This window comes from Centruroides sculpturatus, unplaced genomic scaffold (assembly GCF_000671375.1).
Source record: "Centruroides sculpturatus isolate CEXI.00-Female unplaced genomic scaffold, Cexi_2.0 scaffold1199, whole genome shotgun sequence".
NCBI lineage: Eukaryota > Metazoa > Arthropoda > Arachnida > Scorpiones > Buthidae > Centruroides > Centruroides sculpturatus.
The window spans coordinates 197,836-219,866 of record NW_019385389.1 but is presented as its reverse complement, the minus strand read 5'-3'; the positions used below and the strand labels follow the sequence as shown (position 1 = coordinate 219,866).

The window sequence follows — 22,031 nt, the reverse complement described above, 5'->3', positions numbered from 1 at the left end:
ACAATACTTTCACTCTCCTGGTCCACTTGTAGTAACAAACAGTAAGGGTTATTATTGATCATATCCAAAAATTGCTGTAGGTTAGGTGTAGGTTAGGCAGCAATGTATCAAGAGCATAAATATATGATTAATAAGAACCTTGATAACACCATGCTATCGACTTACGCAACACAACAGGACATTCAAGTCCATTGGGATCGGGCGGAAATAATTAAACCTACAACAAATTTACACACAATAAAATATCTAGAGAAATTGGAGATCTTTAAGGCACACAAGAAAACTGGTTGCATCAATCATAGGGATGAGGACTCTTTACCTACCGCATGGTGATCTTTTTACAAGAATTAATGTCTTTATTTTATTTTTATTAAGGGACATTTTCCGGCTAAATTTATATTTTTTCATTTATTTTATCCACTGCAGCTACTTTTCCGTTATTTATATTTTTAATTTCGTATTTACGTTCCTTTTTGTGTTCAATTTTATTTTCTATTGGATGTTAACTGAAGAAGATCATTAAGAAACGGTAGAAAATGTCTTTATTTTATTAATTTTTATTTGCTGGATTATTAAGGTGTGTTTTATTCGTAGTATATTTATCGTTATATAAGTAAATATTAACATTAATAAATTGAATGTTATGTGTTTCTATAATTATTTTAAGTTTTCAATTCAAGTATATATAAATTATATTTCTATATCTGAAAATTAATAGGAGATATGATGAAAATATTGTAATTGAATCATACTTTAATAAGACATTAATTCAAACTCAACTGCAAGCTTGAGTGCAGAAATGGGATAATTTGTTTATTACTTTAATTCTGAGGATAAGAGAAGTTTTCAAAGTTAAATTATAAATTTTAAAAAGCTGAAAAAACTTAATTTACATTAAAATTCCTTTAGCTATGTTCTTCAAATGAATAACATAAAAGAAAATATTTAAATTGTACATTTATAATCCATTTCAAAAGCATTAAATTCTGTCAAATCCTATTTTTTTTTTTTTAATTTGAAAAAAGAACAATTACATGTCATATAGCATACTGTGCAAAATGCAAGTTTGGCTTAAAAACATTGTCGTGTAACAGATTGATGAATGGAAGAGTTTGAAGACAAGTGGGATTTAAGAGATTCAAAAGTTCTTGTGGAAAACAAATCCATGCACAATTGAAAATTTCTACTCACTGGTTATTTTTATTACAAAATTTGTTGTGAAGAAATTTTATGGTATAAGAATTAGAAAAATTTTTAAAAAAATTATCCAGATGAAATGAAACTATAAATCTCCAATGGAAACAAAATGACAGAAGAAAACCATTGTGTTTACAAATGTGCCAGTTGTATGAAAATAAAACTGATTCTAAACATATGCAAATAATTAACTATCCTTAGCCCAAATTACATTACATTTGTATATTTAATTACACTAAATGAAATTCAAGTAAATCTGGCTTCAGTATATAATTATTTTATTGGATTTTTTAAAACTCTCTTCATTCTTTGGGCACTTTTAGGGAGCTTTTTAGCAGCTCATTAAGGCTTTGGCCAGACCCTCAATGGGCAACCAGATGGAGAAGGAAAGGTCCATGCCTGAATGACCTCCTCTCAAATAATTCCTAAGATTTTTTAATCCATCTATATTTAATCTGATTCCTTAGAGCAGTGTTTTTCAACCTGGGGGTCGCGGGTAGAAGAAAAAGACAAGTGTTTGAAGGTCCTACACTACATTAAAAAAAACTACAATTTCAGCGAGAATTACGGCCCACCCCAGAAAATGATAGTGGAAAAAGTGTTCAGCTGATTTGCAAAAAGAAATAAAAAGTAGAAAAGAAGAAGATGAAAATTCAAATAATAATAAAAAAAAAAAAAGGTCAACAGTTCCCTGTTATAATTAAAGGAAGTTTCATACTTTATGTGTGTTAAATTATTGTCGATTCTTCTGAAATTTTCATTTTAATAAACAATAATTTGTCTCAACAGAAAGAAAATTAAATACATAGTTTTTAAAATCAGTGATATAGTTTTAATATGGCCCTAGAGGGGTCTCCAGAATTTTTTAATTTGTAAAGGAGTCGCGTATTCAAGAAGGTTGGAAAACACTGCCTTAGAGCATTAGACTGGCAACAAATTATTCCACCATCTGGTCATCAATTGATTATTGACAAGACTACATCTTGTTTATAATAGTACTGCCTGCTAGGTATGAAGGAGTACATGTCAGGAGTTGCCATTTGGCATAGAGTATTAGGTGCCCAAATCATGCGTGTATAAAAAAACAGATTTGTAGGTACTCAGGGGACTGAGAACTGAGTCAAAATAAAATTCAAAATGGCAACACTCTCTACAAACAGGCAGTAGTGCAAGATTTGCGCATGTGTTGCTTGTTGAAAATGCAAACGTTGTAAAATCAAATTTTGACAAACGCATGCATTGGGAAGTTCAAAATGAGAAATCAAATTTTGACAAACGAATCTTTGGAAAAAAAACCCATATACTTGTCCCATGTTATTCCCGACATATCTCTGGTCACGATGTGCTGACCTTGATCGGTTGACCCAAAATATCTCGTTTCAGCATCGGAACCTTTTTTCAAAGTAGATGGCACTAGTCGTTATAATTTTATATGGAAACTAACTTCCAAAATATTATTTGTTTTTTTCTTACATATATATAGTGTTTGTACAAAATAAAAAAATAATTTCAGACGATAGCCAGGATTATTTTTGTTAGGCATCGACAAAAATTCAACCTGGGGTNGTACCTGTCCCATGTTATTCCCCACATATTTCTGGTCACCACGTGCTGACCTTGACCAATTGACTGGAGATGTCTCGTTTCATCATCACAACATTTTTTAAACTAGATAGTATGTCATTATAATTTTATATTAAAACTAACTACTGAAATATAATTTGTTTTCTACATTTATTAATATATATATAGTTTGTGCAAAATAAAAAATAATTTCAGACAATACGATAGCCAGGTTTATTTTGTCAAAAACGGGAAATTTTCATTAGGCATCGACAAAAACTCAACCTGGGGCAATATGCAACATTGAGAAATTTTGAAATTGGATAGATTAATTTCACTGAAAATGCATTGTGGACAACATTGTAGTCATGGCAAGTGAAGTTTGAAAGATCATGCTCAAAACCAGTGATACCAAAGAAGATTGGAGAATAAGAACGCGACCCGCCTTGAGCGTCAAAATGATTCCGCTTAGTAGTGAGTCTCTGAGACATAGTCTTGTCCCAAATACAGTCTTGCTGTTTTACTTGTTTAATTACTAAACTGTCTTTTAACCAAATTATTTCAAACAACTTTACCAGGAAATCTACCAATATTTTACAAAAAGAAAAGAAAATCAAAATTAATTAATGTAAGATATGAAATATTTTTCATTTTTCTCACAAATCATTACATTAAGAAAAGAAGAAAGCTAATCCATAAAATAGAAAATAAAATATTTGTTTACTTAACGTCGAAAAAATGGAAAGGAACTGCATACCTGTACCGGATGATCCAATTCTTCTGCTGTGGCTTTCGGAAAATCCATAGGCGGATGGTTATTGCACTCAAATATTAAATCTTCCAACCATATTACACTATACTCATCACCATCCAGGTCTGATCCTTTAATAATACATATTTACATAAATAAACTTTTTATTATTTATTTTGACAAAATATCTTTTAAATAAATTTTACTTTTTTTTACCTGCCATTTCATTAGGATGTGGTCGCTTTCCTTTTGCTGGGAAAACTATACAATCTTTAATATGTCTTAATTCCGGAATATCAACTGCCTGAAATTTGCGGACATCACCTGGATGCATGCAAGGGTTTTTTGTCACTAATACCTCTCCTGTAATAGAATTCATTCCTCTGTATAAAGTAATTTGTTTAAATTCAAACACAAAATAAATGTTTCAGAAGTATTACATTTCCATCACTGAATTAAAATTAAAGCCTAAAATGTTTTTATTGATATACATTACTTTCTGTATATAAAATTTATTAATAACTGAGTGGTAATGCAGTTTCATCAGGCTAATTAAATGATAGATATTAAGTAATTTGATAATGTTCTGACATTAATGATGAGAAAAATAGATTCCTGCATGGGTTGCTGTATGTGAAGAGTTTGCACACATTCCTCGTATCTATATAAATTTTGTTTCGCATCCCAATGATCTGCACATCAGGTAGCAAGTCTAAATTATTCTAGTATGAGTGAATGTAAATGTGTGAGTGCATCCTGTAACATCCTGTTCAGGACTGCCTTCTGTCTAACTTTCAAAATGGCTCTGCCCATCTGCAATCCTAATCTGAAATAAGTACAGTGGAACATCGGTATACGACCTTAATCCGTTCCCGATGTTTGGACTTATACCGAATAGGATGTATACCAAACCAACCTTTCCCATAAGAAGTAATGTAAAAATGATTAATCCGTTCTCATGTAAAAAAAAATGGCTGGCTTTAAACACCTTGCTTTCCTGGCTAGTTCCTGCTTGATTTTTCGTGAGATCAGCGTGTATCTTTTTAGCTTTCTCGTAAATAATTGCTTCTGATACACTGTCTCCAGCACTGTTTTTCAGTTATCCAAAGCAAAAGCAATTTCTCGACATGATCTAATGTCTTCGATCTCTGTTTAGAAATTGATTTAACCCCTTTCACAACGTTAGCAGATTTAATAATGTCTTTATTTTTTGCAATTGTCCATATCGTCGTTCTCGGAATACTGTAGGAACAGTTAAAATCTCGAGCACGCGTGCCACCTTCGTATTTCTCAACAATCTCTTTTATCAGTTCCATTGTAATTCTAGTCAATTTTTTAGTTTTCTGTCACTTTTCATTTGCCTTTTTGGTATTTGTGATTAATAAAAATAATAAAATTTTACTTACGAATTAAAATCAGAAGAAATTTAACAAAGTTATAAACCGTTGCACTGCGAACATCTAATCTGGTCTTGTACACTGATAGTGCTACTTGTTCATTGACGGCGCATATAATTGAATTATGTCGTATACCGAACAAAAGTCGTATACCGAGCAAAATTTGTTTCGTCAAAACAGGACGTATTCTAAAGCAGACATATACCGAGGTACCACTATATATTGGAAAAAAGTAAACAAACAAACAAATTATTGTAAAATAAAAATGCACACAGTATATTGTTATGTATTTTTTATAATCATCATAAACAATGTGGTACAAGTGCTCAGCACATCTGACATATTTGTTATTCACTATTCCAATCAAAGTAACATCCTCAAAAATTCTAATTGATAATACACTGACCATTTATAATAATAAGAACACATCCGAATTCCATTTGCTGAGTTTTTTCTCTTTATTTCAAATGTTTTCAGCATATTTGGATAGGCCATCCTCAGGTTTTCATTCATCGTTCCAACATGGAACCATTCGTTCGAATTTTATTTTGATTTGAATTTTTGAAATGTGTTAACAATTTTTTGTATATTACATAAATAAACAAAATAAATAAAATATGTCACTAAACATGCTACATATTAGCAAAAATTAAATAACAAATTTACATGCATCTAAATGCAAAGGATGCAAATACATTACCAACAGCATGGAAATACAAAATAGAAAAATGTTTAGGTTTCAATAATCCACAAAATAGGAACTGGAGATTATAAGTTATTATATTTTAGATGCATGTAAATTTGTTATTTAATTTTTGCTAATATGTAGCACGTTTAGTGACATATTTTATTTATTTTGTTTATTTATGTAATATACAAAAGGTTGTTAACACATTCAAAAATTTGAATCAAAATAAAATTCGAATGAATGGTTCCATTTTGGAACGATGAATGAAAACCTGAGGATTGCCTATCCAAATAGGCTGGAAACGTTTGAAATAAAAAGAAAAACTCAACAAATGGAATTCAGGTGTGTTCTTATTATAATTAATATTGCTGAGAAGGAGAGAGATAATACACTGATCTTTCCTCATTTCCAACTGTTGATATACATGCAAAGCAAATGTTTTCAGCTTCTTTCAGTGGCCAGCATCAAGCCTCTAGCAAAGATGTTTAGCCAAATATACATATATTGATAGCATTGCCGGAAATGAATGAAAGGTCAGTGTATATCAATTTCTACAACAGTTTCAGCTTGAAGAAATAATAAGATTTTAAATTCTAATTGACACAAACAGGGCAAAAAGACAAATTATCTGTGATTGAAAAATTTAGGATAGCAAAAAAGACTAATTATTATATATTGTAGCATACAACAATAATTTTTAAATTCTTGAGGCAAACTTCTGGTTACAATGTTTCTGTCAACAGAAGTACACTGTAGAAATTTAACTCTTTTTATATCAATTAGCCTATAGTATACAGTAGAGTGTCGATTATCCAAAAGTCAATCATCTGAAAAAATTCCAGTCAGCAAATTTAAATTTTTGCCAGTGCTGTGGTGCTGCAATCTTTGGCTATGTGTTGGACTACTCAAACATTTTACGTTTTATATACTAAATTAACTTCTGAAGTATAATTTTTTATTGTTTTTATATTTTTCAATATATTTATTTTGTTTGTACAAAATAAAAAAATAATTTTTAGCGATACAATAGTCTTCGTTAGGCTTAACATCGACGAAAATTCAACGCAAAGCGACATGCTACAGAGAAAAATGTCAAGGTGGGATAAATTAATATATTTTTTCGTACATAATCGGTTATCCGAAACATCGATCTTCTGAACAACCCGTCCCCAATTGATTCGGATAATCGACGCTCTACTGTAGTTTCATTACACATTGTTTTGCTTAAATTTGCAATTTCCAAAGACCAATAGATTGAGGGAAATTACTGTACTTAATATCTACATATTTAATTAGCCAGGTTTATTTTTAAAGCCTTTTAAATCTAAAAATAAAACAGGATTAGTCAAAATTACGTCAAAACTTTTCTTCACTGGCCACTGAACTTTTTTCCTGATATTCTGTGAAAATTTTGATATTATGTCCATTAAATTAAATGTCAAACTTGCAAGGATATATCAGAGAAGCAATTGTTCAAACTGATGAAAATATACTGGAGAAAGTCTGGTATAATTTGATCTCCACATTAATGTGTGATCTAGGCAGTTGTCATAAAGATTAATGGAAAACTGGGATTACACATTAATGTGTGATCCCAGTTTTCTACACACAAAAGTTATCAACTATATCATTATCATAATTCACAATCAATCAAACTGAAAGTACTGTTAATGTATTTTCAACTAAGTAATTTTAATAGAATAATTTCCTTTTTTCTTTTTTTTCTTTTGCGTATTGTAAGATAAATGTGTTAACATAATGGAAATTCTTCACAACCTGATAATTCAAAGACAACTTTGATCATCCTGAATAACTGTATAATCTGCTATCATCACTGCTGTACTGAACATGTTTGTTCAAGTATACAACCAAATTTCTGGCAATTGATGGTTCAGCATTCTCTTTAATCTAAACAAAATTATAAGAGGAAACTTTAAATTCCCATTGCCACCAGACTTGTTTACTAGACAGCCACAGATAGCATTGTGTAGTACCCACTTATTTACAATATTTATAATGCACTTGTTGGTATATGTGAGATCAACCAAACGCTCCCTTCACAAATGTCTCCAGAAGCATAAATATGATATAGATAATAATAAACACACCACCACCCTTTCAACCGTGGCCACAGAACCTGGAATAAGGGTGGATCTACAGAATGCCCGTATGGTAAGACTATCACAACGTACGGACCAACTAAGAATTATGGAGACCTTAGAGATTTATAAAGCAGGATTAAACAACACATGTATTAACTCCAAAGATGCAGTTAATATCTCTAAAGCATGGAAATTTTGCTATGAAGAAACACCCCACACATAATTGAGTGTAATGTTGTTTATTACAAGTGCAATTTATGCAAGCTTTAACGTCATCGAGGAAAGAACATGGTGTTCTATATTTTTGATATGAACGTTGACATTCTAGGATTTGAATCGCATTTAATCCATTACTGTTCGATTTTGCAATATTTGAATTTATTAAAACGGTAGCCTGAAGAAGACCCTGGTAGGGTCGAAAACATTTGCCAAAAAGAGTAATACTAGGGAGTTAGAAGGTTTATGTTCAACTAGAGAGAATTATAATGCACTTATTGATGGTGATATTCTTAGTTTATTTTGCTTAAATTTACCATAGATATAGCTTCTAAGAGTGGAAATTGTCATTTGTGGCAAAATGCAATTTACATTTAATATTTATTTAATTTAGGTTTCTAGCAGTCCATGATAAACTTTAGACACATGGGTTAGAGGTATGTTGAATTATTATTACTCATGACCAGAGCTGGTTCAGCTAAATGTTTAATCTTGTAAGGCTTTTAGAACTAAGGATACTGAAAATATAGTGGTGTACCTGTACTATAGTCCACGTTTGCTATCATACTTCACATATCACCACAGTTATTCATTGGTATAGAGAAATGGAATTAAGATTTATATTTATATTGCTTGTATAGGTCATTTCAAAAAAAAAAAAAAATGGAAGATACAAATAAGGATACTGTCAACTTTAAAAGTCAGATGTACACATTACATTCTGTTTAACTTAATGCCAAATGTATTGACTGACTGCTCTTTATACAAGATGCATAGTAATGTACATCCAGGTAACTGATAAATGCAGAGAGCTGCAGTTTACGTGAAGTATAGTTACAATAAAATGACTAAGTGCTACAAGATAAGACTGTTTGCAGCACACTTAGATGTAAAATTTAAAGTTAACACTCTTATCTTCAAGACAATGCACAATACAGAAAAAATCAATTATAAAGTCATTGAGTATGAGCAATTTAGTACAAAAAGAACATTGCATATGTGATGTAAATAGCATGAGTAGACAGCATGAAATGCTAATGTGCACATCAATCACAGACAATAAAATGTGTCTAATTCTTACTTAATTGTATTGTAGAAAAATACACAAAAAATCAATTTTTCTTTCTGACTATGGAGGGTATATAACTTCAAAATTCTAAAACATTACATCAATAATGAAATAAAAATTAAAGTTAATGAAAGGTAAAAGCAAACCAACTTTGCAAAGAAAAACACTTTTATTACATTGGTAAATTCCCTAAATGCATTTCACTAACAATACTTGGCCTCTTAAGTAGGGTTTTTACCATACTTTTGAACTGCGACGATTTTCCGTGACAATTAACCATACAAATTTCCACCTTTATATCGGACAAAAGTCTCCCAGCATGCAGCTGTCAGCACACCAATATTTAAATTAACAGTATTATTTTGTATAATTATGGCAAAATGCTCTTACCTTTTCTTTTTACATTATTTTTTTCCCTTATCAACAATTTTACATTATTAATGTTAATTTCACAATTATTAATACAACAACAATGAAAGATAGCAGAATTATTAAGTTTTAATCTTACAGCTGCTAAATGTTCTGACAATCTGGTCTCCAATTTCTCTTCATTTCACCAATATAGAAACTTGGAATATTACATGTGCATTAGAGTCTGTAAACCAACCTTCTTCTTCTAATGGGTCCTTTTTAATATTTCTTATAACCATCAGATCAGATAACCTATTTTTTTGAGTTGGAGCCAGTTTAATTTTGATTATTTTATCAAAATTTAAAGAGGATTAAGGGATTTACCAATGTAATAAAAGTGTTTTTTCTCTGCAAAGTTGGCTTGCTTTTACCTTTCATTAAGTTTAATTTTTATTTCATTATTGATGTAATGTTTTAGAATTTTATACCCTCCATAAGTCAGAAAGGAAAGAAAAACTGATTTTTCGTGTATTTTTCTACAATACAATTAAGTAAAAATTGTATAATTAATCTGACTCCATTGTTTTAAATAGTTATTTTGAATAAAATGTTTATTTCTCATGTGTTCTCATTCATTTCTCATGTATTTATTAATAACATGTGTATTTCTTATTTTCCTGCATCTTTATGCTTCATTCACTACCTTATATTTTATGTATTGCATTGCTATGCTGTCAATGTGTAAGGACATTACTATGCACCCTGTATATTAAACTGTCTGCAAATAAATAAATTAAACTATTGTTTATTTTAACCCAATAAACCAAACTTTTCTCTTAAAATTTAAACAAAAGAACTGATGCATAACTTTACATCATTTTAAACTGTTAAATGGTTTTAACAAGGAGAGGTTCAGGCTTGGCTCCATCAGATTTCAATGAGTTTGATAAATAGTGTAATATAAGTACTCTACTATATATCAGTAATAAAGTCACTTGATGCAACTCAAGTTCTTGCAAGAAAAACAAATTTTAAGTTTTCTGCATTTCTTATAACCAAACCTGAAAAGTATTTTCTGAACGGCCTAAGCCAAGACTGTAACGTTACTAACTACTAATGTCAGTATGATGTTGATACTTTAACTGTTTACTGTTCTGCTTAAAGTTGTTCAAACCAAGTGAAAAATTGTTCTTTTTAAATCATCATACAGGAACATCCAGGCAACTAATTAAAATAGACTTCATTAACTAAAAGATTGGCTACGCAGGTCAGACATTGCTGCCCTTCATCAGTCCTTTCCTTAAAAAGTATCTGGTAAGGTAAAACATTGAATTTTTTAAGTATAATAATCCTAGAGAAATATATAAACTAAATGCATATGGTAACTTGATAATTAAAGTTAAATTAAAATCCTGCACTATCTAAAATGATGATAATTTAAAAAGTAAAAAATTTAAATTTAAATTAATAACAAAATGATAAATTACCAAAAAACTATTTAAATTCATATATAAACATCTCAAAACTCGATATTTTAGTAACATGCCAAATGATTTTCAGATTAAAATCAGGCTACTTTACCATTATTTTTAATTAAATTCATTCATTTAGATTCATTGTTACCCACAGGACCCTCATAATCTCCAAGTGTTCATAGAGTTTCTTTAAATAATATTTTTTTCTTTCTTATGGACTTTGACACTGATAAAAAAAAAAGTTGACATTGACAACATACAAGAATATAAGAAGGTACATTTGGAATGCTTTTGCTAATATTTTTCATATTTTTATTTTTTGAGTGAGTAGAAATCTTTTACTAATAGTGTATGCAGCTGAACACTGTGTCCAGATTTCAAGCCAGATTATGTATTTAGAATTTTTTAAATAACTTACTTAATTCTCTTCTTAAAAGTATGTTTCATTTCAACACAGATTTGAAGAAAATGAAAAAGAAATTTAAAAGAAAAAGCAACATTTGAACCTGCATACACATCATAGAATCCAAGTCAGCATTAGAGCCTAGTCTATGGTGACTCAGTTAGAAAACACCTTTTAAGATCTGGTTATAACAACCATGGAAAATGTTAAACTCATTTCTCACAAATCTTTGAAAGTTGCATCACATGGTTTTATTAGTTTTCTAGTAGAGTGATAATACAAAGTATTTACTTGTGAGTACTAAATTGGCCTTTCTTTATTGCTAGACTAATTACACCACCACAGGAAATCAGATTAGCCTTAAATAATCACTTTATTAAGAATGCATTTTGGACCTTAAATCCCTCATCAGCATGTTGTACAAAAAATTTAACATGCCGATTCATTGCTTAAAACATTAAAATTAAACAAGCAGTAAAACAAAAAATGTATGTAATAAAAGACACTGTTAAAACAATAAAACAGAATAATGAACTGATACACTGTTAAAACAGTAAAATATAAATATATTTACTGTTAAAACAATAAAATAATAAACTGATTCACTGTGAAATGATAAAATGATTCAAAGCACATTTTAGAATTGCCACCATTTTCTCTCCTCTTTATATACTCCATTTTACCAATATATTTTACCATACACTCCATTTTCCAAATACAAACCTAGACAAGAAGTGTATCATAGTATTACAAAGTATATTAAACTCATTTCCTTTATTTAAATAAAAAGACTGTTCATTTGTTGACTTCCTGAAATAATTAAGTTATTTGTTAATTTAGTTATATATGTATTTTAATTAGTTATATTTACACTTAGAAATAATTACCTAAACTTTAAAACTAATAAAACATTCAAACTTATACCTAAATCACCTATATTAAATTATATTATATTGAAATTATCTATACTGATGATATAAAATGATATCAGTTGTAATCCTGACAAAAATGTATTATTTTATCCATAAATAACTTGTTAGAACTTCTGTAAAGAATAAATAAATAAGGCACATCCCATTATGTCATTTTGCTTATTGTTGTATCATATTCAAAATTTTGAATATGAAACTAGCTTTACTGTAGGCTAAATGATATAAATAATATATAATTTGGTTAATGTTCTAATTGGGATCATGTTCACAATATCCAGTATTTATTTCCTGCCTCACAGAATCAATTTCAGTGTTTATAAAGAAAATTTAACAATGATAAATATTAATGATCAAAAATGTTTTTTTTCTCAACAGTGTTGAGAGACGACTTATGGTATTTCAATTTTAATGATTTAAACAAAAAAGTATTGAAAGGAAAGCAATTTTTAGTATAAATGTTTATTATAAAAAGCTTTGAAATAATCAATTAGTCCCTCAATATACACTGGCATGCAAAACTTAAGCAACAATGTAATTTTTAAGCAGACAGCCATGAACTTGTAGAAAAGGGCTTGTTGTGATCAGTACAATGAACACCCAATTCAATAGAAAAGTGATTCACATGCAAATGTCAGGAAAAAGACATCACAGGTGACAAAAGGATACATAAAATGCATGCAGTCATCACATGCAGTGTAAGACTACAATAAAAAGAAGGATGAAAGGTGCTATTAAAGGCATTCGCTGCCAGTTCAAGTGAGTTTGTACATACAATATGGCTAGAAGAAACCATCTGGACAACTTTACATGTGGTAGAATGATTCCCAGGTGATTGATTGCAAAGTTACAGCAAAAAAACAATTGTTGCTTAAGTTTTGCACACCAGTGTATTAGTAAAACAAGCATTGACATCTTGCTAAATATGACTGGCAAAAAGAACTCATCTATATTGGTTCTACTAAGTGCTCGTCAAAGACCAGATTAAGAGAACACCAAGCTGATCTACAACACAGAAGGCTCACTACAGCCCTAAGTACATATGCATCAGACCAGGACATTGAGGGAGAACTCGGCAAAGTAAAAAATTATTGCAACCACACCCCACTCAGAGCACATAAAATGGTTAGAAGCTATGGCTATTTATAAAATGAGCCATACAAATACATGCATCAACCAAAAAGAAGAGCTCAAGCTATCACCATCCTCGCAACTTTTCTTAGACACGTATCGATAATAACTGACACCCACACACAACAGTGCATGTCCATCAGAATGAAATTCGGCAAATTTTTCTATTTGAAATCTCCTGTTCTATTTTTTCTCAAGTATTCCATTTCCACCTGAAGAAGAACTTCATAAAGTTTGAAAACATTTGTGAGACAATCTTTTATAGGATGAATGCCAGTAACAGGTTCGATTTTTTATTGTAAGTGTAGTAAACTTCCATGTTAAGTGTTAGTAAAGGGTTGAACAGTATTGTCAATTTTTCTAATTGATTAACACCAGTATTCATGCTTGCTTCACTAACCAATCTGATACTATCTTGTTTTTAAAATTTTGTTATTCAATTTATGTTCCTTTTTGGGACCATTTGTAACGTGACAATGACTATAAAAGCTGTCAAAAACTTTATTTTCTCATTAAATTTTATGTTTCTTTTGCTCCATTTTTGGTTTTTTTGTTGTAAAGCCAAACAACCACAGATTACATCAGGCTACTTTTCCATGATTATATTTAATTAATTACTAAATAATTTAAATAGAGGGAGGCATTAGTAACCATCTCTTGTTAAATTTAATAATTATAATTGAATTAATATTTATTAAATAATTTAGAATTTTCTGAATGGAAAGAATCGGTCCAGAGTGGGACTTGAACCTGCAACTCCCGCTTACAGTATGGATGCATTGCCAGATATGTTACCTGAGCCTCCAATCTGATCTCCTCTTCTAGACATTTAAATATGATATCACCATCCTTGGTTACTTATGATGCTGACTGGGAACACCTTCAGCATCCTGTCCTATAAACTCCTACTCATGATACTCAACCAGCCACTGCTCAACCCCAGCATGGTATATATATACCATGCATATTGTGTATAATATATATATATTATACACAATCATCACCATCATCATGAAGCCTGATAAATTTGTAAACCAAACAACCACTAGAATGCATAAGGAAACTTTTCTGCAATTATATTTAATTAATTACTAAATAATTTGTCACTAGAGACTGGAGGCTCAAGTGGCATAACTGGTAATACATCTAAACAGTAAGCGGAAATTGCAGGTTTCAGTTTCATTCTAGGCCAATTCTTTTCTTCCAGAATATTTTAAATTATTTAATAAACATTAATTTAATTATTATTATTAAATTTAATAAAAAAAAAGCTACTAATGCCTCCCTCTAATGACAAATTATTTAGTAATTAATTAAATATAATCACAGAAAAGTAGCCTATGTAATCCAGTGGTTGTGTGACTTTACAAATTTATCAGGTTTTGTGTTGTTTATGTATATGGGTTTTTTGTTGCGTTATGCTTTAGTTTTATCCACTATTAGTTCTATAAAGTTTCATTTACCCATTTCTATTGTCATTTTAAAGTTAGTTAACAATTCTGAAATGACACCAAAAACTTTGTATATTTGCAATAGTTTCTTGTATAAAAAACTGCACATCATCAAATCACAAGCAATAATTCATATTTTAATGTTTAATTTATGAAATTATTAAAAATTTTATCAAAATATCACTACCTGTAAGTATAATGGGGCTCCTGTCTTCTTCATCCCAAACATCCTTAGAATACTGCACAAACACTTGCCCATATTCCAACTGTTTCGTTTCATCCAAAACGCCAAACATGGTCCTTCCCTTATCTGGAGTAATCTTTATTCGTGTTTTCTCCTTTAATGTTTCTACAAAAGCATTACTTTGTGGGTTATAAAAATATTTGTAATCTTTAAATTATTTTAAAATGTAAATACCTATATGTTTATAAAATATAGCCTTTAATAATGACACAAAGAATGGCTCAAACAACATTTCAATTCCATACTTGTGAATAGCATCATAATTAATGCGAAATGAACAACATTCCTTCAGCAAATCTCTTGCATCTTCTTCATAAATAAAACTCTTAAGTAATTTCTCCAACATGCGTTTTTGAAGCTCAAAAAATACACTGTCTCTTATTCCCAAGTGTGATAAAATAGTAATAAAATGCCTATTCAGATAAACTAATCCTATAATAAATTAAATAACTTTAATTTAAAAATGGATCTTAACAATACAATAGTAATAAATATCCACTAGTATTATGCAATTTAGGAAACATTACATACTCTGTAAGGGTAATTCTTCTGTATTACAGAATTGTGACACTCATTTAATTTTATCAAACTGATCTTTCTTCAAAAATAAAATAATTTACTCACTTGGTTTGCTAACTTTCAAAACTTCTAAACTCTCACTGTCAGAAGGAAATTTATTCATGCTCTTTCGAAAAATGATTTTATCCCCTTCCAGATCTGGCCAAACAGTTAACATCCCTTTAAAACCGGCATATCTTATTTGCATGGCTGAAGGTTGGTTTGTAAATTTTAAATTTTCGTACACCTAAAAAATAATCTATAGTTCAATAAATTATATATTAAAATATTAAAAATAAAATTTAGTAACTATACCTTTCTCGCTAATGAAAGGGATATTTTGCCTATACCATCAGAAAATTCATATTCCTCTTGAGATTTTGGACAAGTGACTTTTATGTCATCCTCTTCTTCAATATTATTCTTGTCCACATGAGCAGCTTCTATTGCCTGAGAAAAAACTTGACCCATCCTTGCCATATATTTTGACACACATTTTATGTGCTCAAACTTTCCTAACTCGCAAAGGATATTACCAATATCCTCGTATGCATAGAACATTAAACCCTGATCTCTTAAATGACTTGTTGAACAGCCTAAAATCTTGTAATGTCTTTTACCAATTTTAAAACCATTTAACAATTCTCTTTTTATTATATCAATAGCTTTGTTGAACTCAGACTGATCCCCTCGAAATGAAAATGACAGTTTTTCGAAATTATCGTCTCTCACGGATACTCTCAGTGCATTTTCTTCATCAAACTTTCTAAAGAAGCGACACTTAAAATACGTCTGAGGTGGGAGAAAGATTACTCTTGTTGGTGTCAGAATAGCTCGTCGAACATTAACACAATTACCATTTTTTCCATTGACGTCATCATCATTAAAATCTTTGTTTCTATTGTAAATAACATTCAGAGCATTTTCAAACATAACAATGTGTTTCCTTTCCAGAGCTGCATTAATTTCAATTAATGTCAATTCCAATGCTTTAGGATTTTCAGAAACACATCTCTTTAATTTCTCATTTATATCTCGAAGATTGTTTTGCAAATATATTTGTACAGAAACATCCCTGGTTCTAGAAATGATGCATTTTAACAAGTAAATACAGTTAAAGTTATCGCTTGGAATTTGCGGAATTGGATAATTCTTAGGTCTTTTGCTTTTGTTAAGGAAAGAAAAGAAATAATCCATATTCCTGCAGTTATCGACCAGACGATGGATAACATCTTGCGATTTTTCCCATGTCATCTGCAACTTTAGTACAGTTGACAGGCCAATGTCGGACTTGGAGCAATGATAAAAACTCGGCATCCTGGTATAATGAGTGCATGGTTTTCTGTTAGTATAATTTGTATATTCCTCTGTTTTGGCATTTTCTGGAATTTTCACCATATACACCATTGCTGGATAAGTGATATATAAACACACTTCTGCTGTTTTATTAGTTGGCACTTTATTAATGAGTATCCTATAAATATCTGAATATTTTATTTCAAATTTGTGTAACAAATGTGTTTCAGCACTCTTTTCTTTTTTATTCAAATTCTTTTTGGTAACAATAAAATATATGAGCAGTTTCTTACAATCATGTTCAAAATCTCCTTTTATCTGCGTTATTTTATACTCTAAAGAGTTGTCGAGATTTTGTTTGGCAGTATCATAATGTTCGACCAAATTATTTAATCCGACAATTGTTCCAAAAGCAAAACTGTGAATATTTACCTCTTTATCATTGAGTTTAGTGAACGAATCAAATATTTTATTTTCTTTAATCGATATCCAAGCTTGATTTTGACCAAAATCTTGCCTGCACCATCTTTCTATTAAAATTTGCTTGTAATCTTCTAAAGATTTTGGCAAATTTAATTTGCAATTTAACACATTTTGTTCTTCTTCATAGTAATCTGGAAGTCGTGGAATCTCTTCCCATTCTGACAATTTACATCCTATGCAATCTTCAACCTTCTTTTTAATATAATCTATTTTTTGCTTTGGTAGCCAAATTATCTTCACTTCAATTTCTTTCTTTCTATTCATATTACTAGAAATTATTATTAATGTAATTCATTGTCTCATTATACTTACAAAGATAAAAAGATTAATAAGTTCATCAGTAAACTATTTAATTTTTAAAATATTTTAAAATTAACTCTTTAAAATAATACAATTCATTAATATTCATTAATAGTTAAAATTTAAATAAAATACATTCTCATGAATCTAAAATTATTATTGTTTGAGGTTGTTCTAATTAGGTAATATGATCAAACCTCAATACAGTGCTTTCTCAAATAGAACTTCCCTTGTAAAGTGTTAATGAGGACTCATAAATGGATCTCTTCCATAAGTATCTGTTACTAAATATATGATTTTGTAGTGCAAATGACATTTTTATCAGCAATGCAACTTAAATTTGCATGCAGATGTTACTACATGTAACTCTTATTGTTTGAAACACTTGTTTTGTACCACACTCAATTGAAAGGCAAACAAATATATTCTGTCAAATCTCAATTTATTGCTGCTATCAGAAATGGTCACAATGTCACGAGAGGAACCAAGTATCAGCTATTAGAAATATGCATCCTCTATTGAAATGGTATTTTGTGTAATATAGTTAAAATACCATAGTTATCACTGTTAATTTACTTTACTGGTAGTTTTTAACTAGATAGGTAAGCATAACTTTATAAACATACCCTTAGCTTTCAGTTGCTTGTTCAAGGACTGAAAATTGTGCTTACAATCTGTGTGTATATCACACTATTTAATAGTTTTGTACTACTTTTTACAAGTTTTCTATGTATAAGCAGTATATATCGAGTTTATAAAAAGAAAATGTATAAATATAAATAAGCGAGTTACAGTACGAATCTAGAAGAGCTGCATGTGGCTTCCAAGCTACTGTTTGGCTATTGTGGGTATATAGTATAGTCCTGATTATCTAAGGTAATATGAATCAAGAGTTCAGCCAATAATTAATAAGTTGGATAACTTAGAATGTTTGATAAATTATTAAATAAGCTAAATTTTCATGCTTTAACATGTGTCATATGTAAAATGTATTGTATTTTTAGGTTAGGCCCATATATTATATAAAACTACTACTAAATTATACAAAAAAAAAGAAATACTTTTAATTTAATTTACAAGTTTTATATATTAACTTAAATGTAAAGCTATAATTAAAAAAAAAAAATTAAAGAAATTTTAATTGTAAAGAGAAGTCCTATGCACTGCCCAGCTAAGATTTGTGAACTTGCACTACATTTTTTGGCAAAACATTCTTCCAATCTTACACAATTCACCTAGATTACTATATATTTAGTATATGTAAATACAGTAAACATAGTGCAAATGAAAATATGTAGTACATATTAACAAAATCTTCAAACTTGTTACCGGTGTATTCTCCCACAATGACAAAAACACAAAAAATAAATAATGTGTGTATAGTGTAATAAAGTATCGTGTGTTTTTATGTAATCTATTTGTGTATTTTGTGGTAATTAATGTATTATAGAGTAAAATTATGTGTATAATGTGCTCATATATGTACAATTACACCTCTATGAGACAGTTGAGACCCATACCCACAGGAGGAGACAAATTCAAAGAAACCATATCTCTACACGTGACCCTTGGCAAGACAGTGTTCCAAAAATCCACCCATTTCCAGGTTCCACACGATTGGGAGTCCTGTCACTCTGCTAAGACTATCACATTTAACTATTTAACCCATGCAAATATGCCGTCTTTGAGTAGCCCATTTCATTGTTCACCGTGTACTTGGATGGTATATGGTTTTTGGGGGCATGGTGGCTTGACTCCATGTGGGTGACAAGGCACTTGCTCACACCAAAGAGCATGATTATATGCAGAGCGCTAGGTCAAGGCAAGCAATCGCTCACTGTAATCAACACTGCATGGAATATGCAGTGTGTCATAGGCAATAGGCAGTATGCAGGTTCACAGCAAATATCTCTCAAAGTACGGTTTCATCGATGTTTTTGCTTGTACAGAGGGGTCTATAACTCAGAATAGTGAATCCTTTAGAATTCACATTATAGCATACCTCTCATGTCATATGTAGAGATATGGTTCCTTTGACTTTTTTGCTCTTATGGAGTATACTCAGGCCCGCTGTAAGCGGGCGTGCATTGCACGCGGGCAGCACGTCCAGGGGGTGGCAAATCAAGCGATCGGTCACGTAATATTCAAAGTCATTGTCCCAATACCCACCCTACTTATAGAATAAGAAATGTCTTCACAAGGAGAAAAAAATCCGACCAGAGTGCAATTACTATATTCTTATTTAGCCTATATTATAGCATTAACAGCACCTCTATTGGCATTTATCAGAATTAGGATGCAATGCGAAACGTCTGTCGGCAGGTTGAACTATCCGGCGGCGCCCGAAAGCCAAGTACTCATAGTCGTGCTCTATGACAGAAGTTGACAGGACTGGAGAAATTAGGGAATCCCCACAGGGCTTCCTTCTCAATTTGTACTTGTATGCATTCGAACAGTTCTATCGCATATCAAATTGCAATTATTTTGTTAATAATTCTTCTGACATGGGTCTAAGTATAATTAATGATATTTTAACTTGGTTAGGATTTAAATCTGAAGCTTAAAAGATGATTCAAGTAGCGAAACAGACATTGATGGTATTGATTTGTTTAATGAAATCAATACTTTAAAGTTGCATTTTCCAGAAAACCAGTCTAATGATCCACAAACCCTATTATAATATCTTTTTACTAATGACTTAATTTCAACATTTCCGAACACAGCAATAGCACTAAGAATATTACTTACATTGCCGGTTTCAGTTGCATTTGGTGAAGGGTTCTTTTCAAAGTTAAAATTATAAAAAAAACTATTTAAGATCAACAACGCACCAGCAAAGATTAAGTAATTTAGCTATATTTTCAATTGAACATGAAATCTTAGACTGCTTGGATACATGAAAATTGATAGCAGATTTCACAAACATAAAGGCAAGAGAAGTTCAATTTCTATAGATAAATATATGGTTTTACACTTAAGTAAACAAAAATAACTTAGTAATAATAAATAGTTTTTCTCTGTAAAGTATTTATTCTTTCACACCCTTATGAGACAACACTAAAGAGCTTTTCTGACAAGCTCAGCGTAGGTAATCGTAGTTAAACAGGGGGCGGCATAATCGGTATTGCACACGGGCGTTCAAACTGCTAGCGGTGCCCCTGAGTATACTCTACAGATCTGTTAAGGTCCCAACAACCATCTCATTCAAAGCTTGAATTCAGCCCTTAAAACCTTTATTACTTTATGAATGATACCATAAGTAGACACAAAACACACAAGAAATTCTGAAATAAATATAATAAAATGAATAAACTGTATGATACGATTTGGCTTAACCCACCTCCCTTCGTGTCATCTATGGACAGTCCCTTACATTAAATTATATTTATTTTTATAATACAAATTAATGAATTACATTATTTTACAGAATTACAAAATAATAATTATTATTATACAATAATCATTACTATTTATATCTTTTTACTAAAACTCCGTCGTAATACTTTCATTTTTAAACATTTCTGGTATAATTTGGCATTTGTTTAAACAATATACTCACCTTTCTTGACTGAACACCACACCACGTTCACCAGCAATAATAACCAACACGTGACCTTCCTCTACCCATAAAAACGATGTGTTTTGGTTTTGATTGTAGTTTCGTTTCCAGTTGCTTGTTAAATTATTTATGTATCGAAATTAACTATATTAATACAAATTTCGCGTAGAAAATTAAAAACAAATAATCGAAAAAGTACTTTAAACCTATGTAAAATATTCACGTGTTTTATATTTTTAAATATTGTAGCGCTATCTCGTAAGAAATCTGTCATCACAAAATATTAATTTACTTGAATAAACTAAATAAATTTAAATTAATTATTGTAATAATAAAAGTGTATTTTTAATTTTTATTATTTAAAAACGTATTTATAAATGTACAAAATTTTATGAAAATTAGAAAAAAAATTTTTCTAATCTTTTTAAAGTAATAAAAAAACTGCTTTTCTTTGTTGAAATGATTTATTAATTATATTTTGTTAAAAAATTAAATTTTGGGGGATTTAAATTAATATTAATTAAATTTTTAAATAAATTATTACATACAAAATATCTCAAATTAGTTTATATTCACTAGATGGCGCGAATTTAGAATTTGATTTTTACCTCAGAGATAAAAAAATAAAATAATAGTTAAAACGAAGCAAAATTCCTAATTAAAAGTTATTTTTAATGTTATTTTTAATTTATCACGAAAAAAGTTACATAAAGATTATTAATAAAATCTTAATTTTCATAAATTAAATTCTCCCTCTAGTGACGGAATCAAATAATTAATTGATTCACAAAATGTATAGCCGAAGAGGTTATCAGCTACCGCTCTGGTGAATCCGGGATCGATTTCGGAAGATCAACTCCTTAGACAT

The 22,031-nt window shown here is 30.1% G+C and overlaps 1 protein-coding gene across 2 annotated transcripts in view; it reads right to left on the bottom strand.

The window, feature by feature from the left end:
* The window catches only part of LOC111638442 (probable RNA-dependent RNA polymerase 1), a 33,450-nt gene extending 12,098 nt beyond the window's left edge, over positions 1–21,352 (bottom strand). For both annotated transcript variants that reach the window (XM_023384149.1, XM_023384150.1), the window contains exons 1-7: positions 21,164–21,352; positions 15,841–17,572; positions 15,592–15,772; positions 15,142–15,399; positions 14,911–15,072; positions 3,728–3,874; positions 3,518–3,642 (exon numbers count right to left, since the gene is read on the bottom strand). In XM_023384149.1, coding sequence (XP_023239917.1) covers positions 3,518–3,642; positions 3,728–3,874; positions 14,911–15,072; positions 15,142–15,399; positions 15,592–15,772; positions 15,841–17,568 — 2,601 coding nt within the window. In that variant the 5' untranslated portion in view covers positions 17,569–17,572; positions 21,164–21,352. The remainder of the gene's footprint in view (positions 1–3,517; positions 3,643–3,727; positions 3,875–14,910; positions 15,073–15,141; positions 15,400–15,591; positions 15,773–15,840; positions 17,573–21,163) is intronic.
* Between the last annotated feature and the right edge of the window lie 679 nt (positions 21,353–22,031).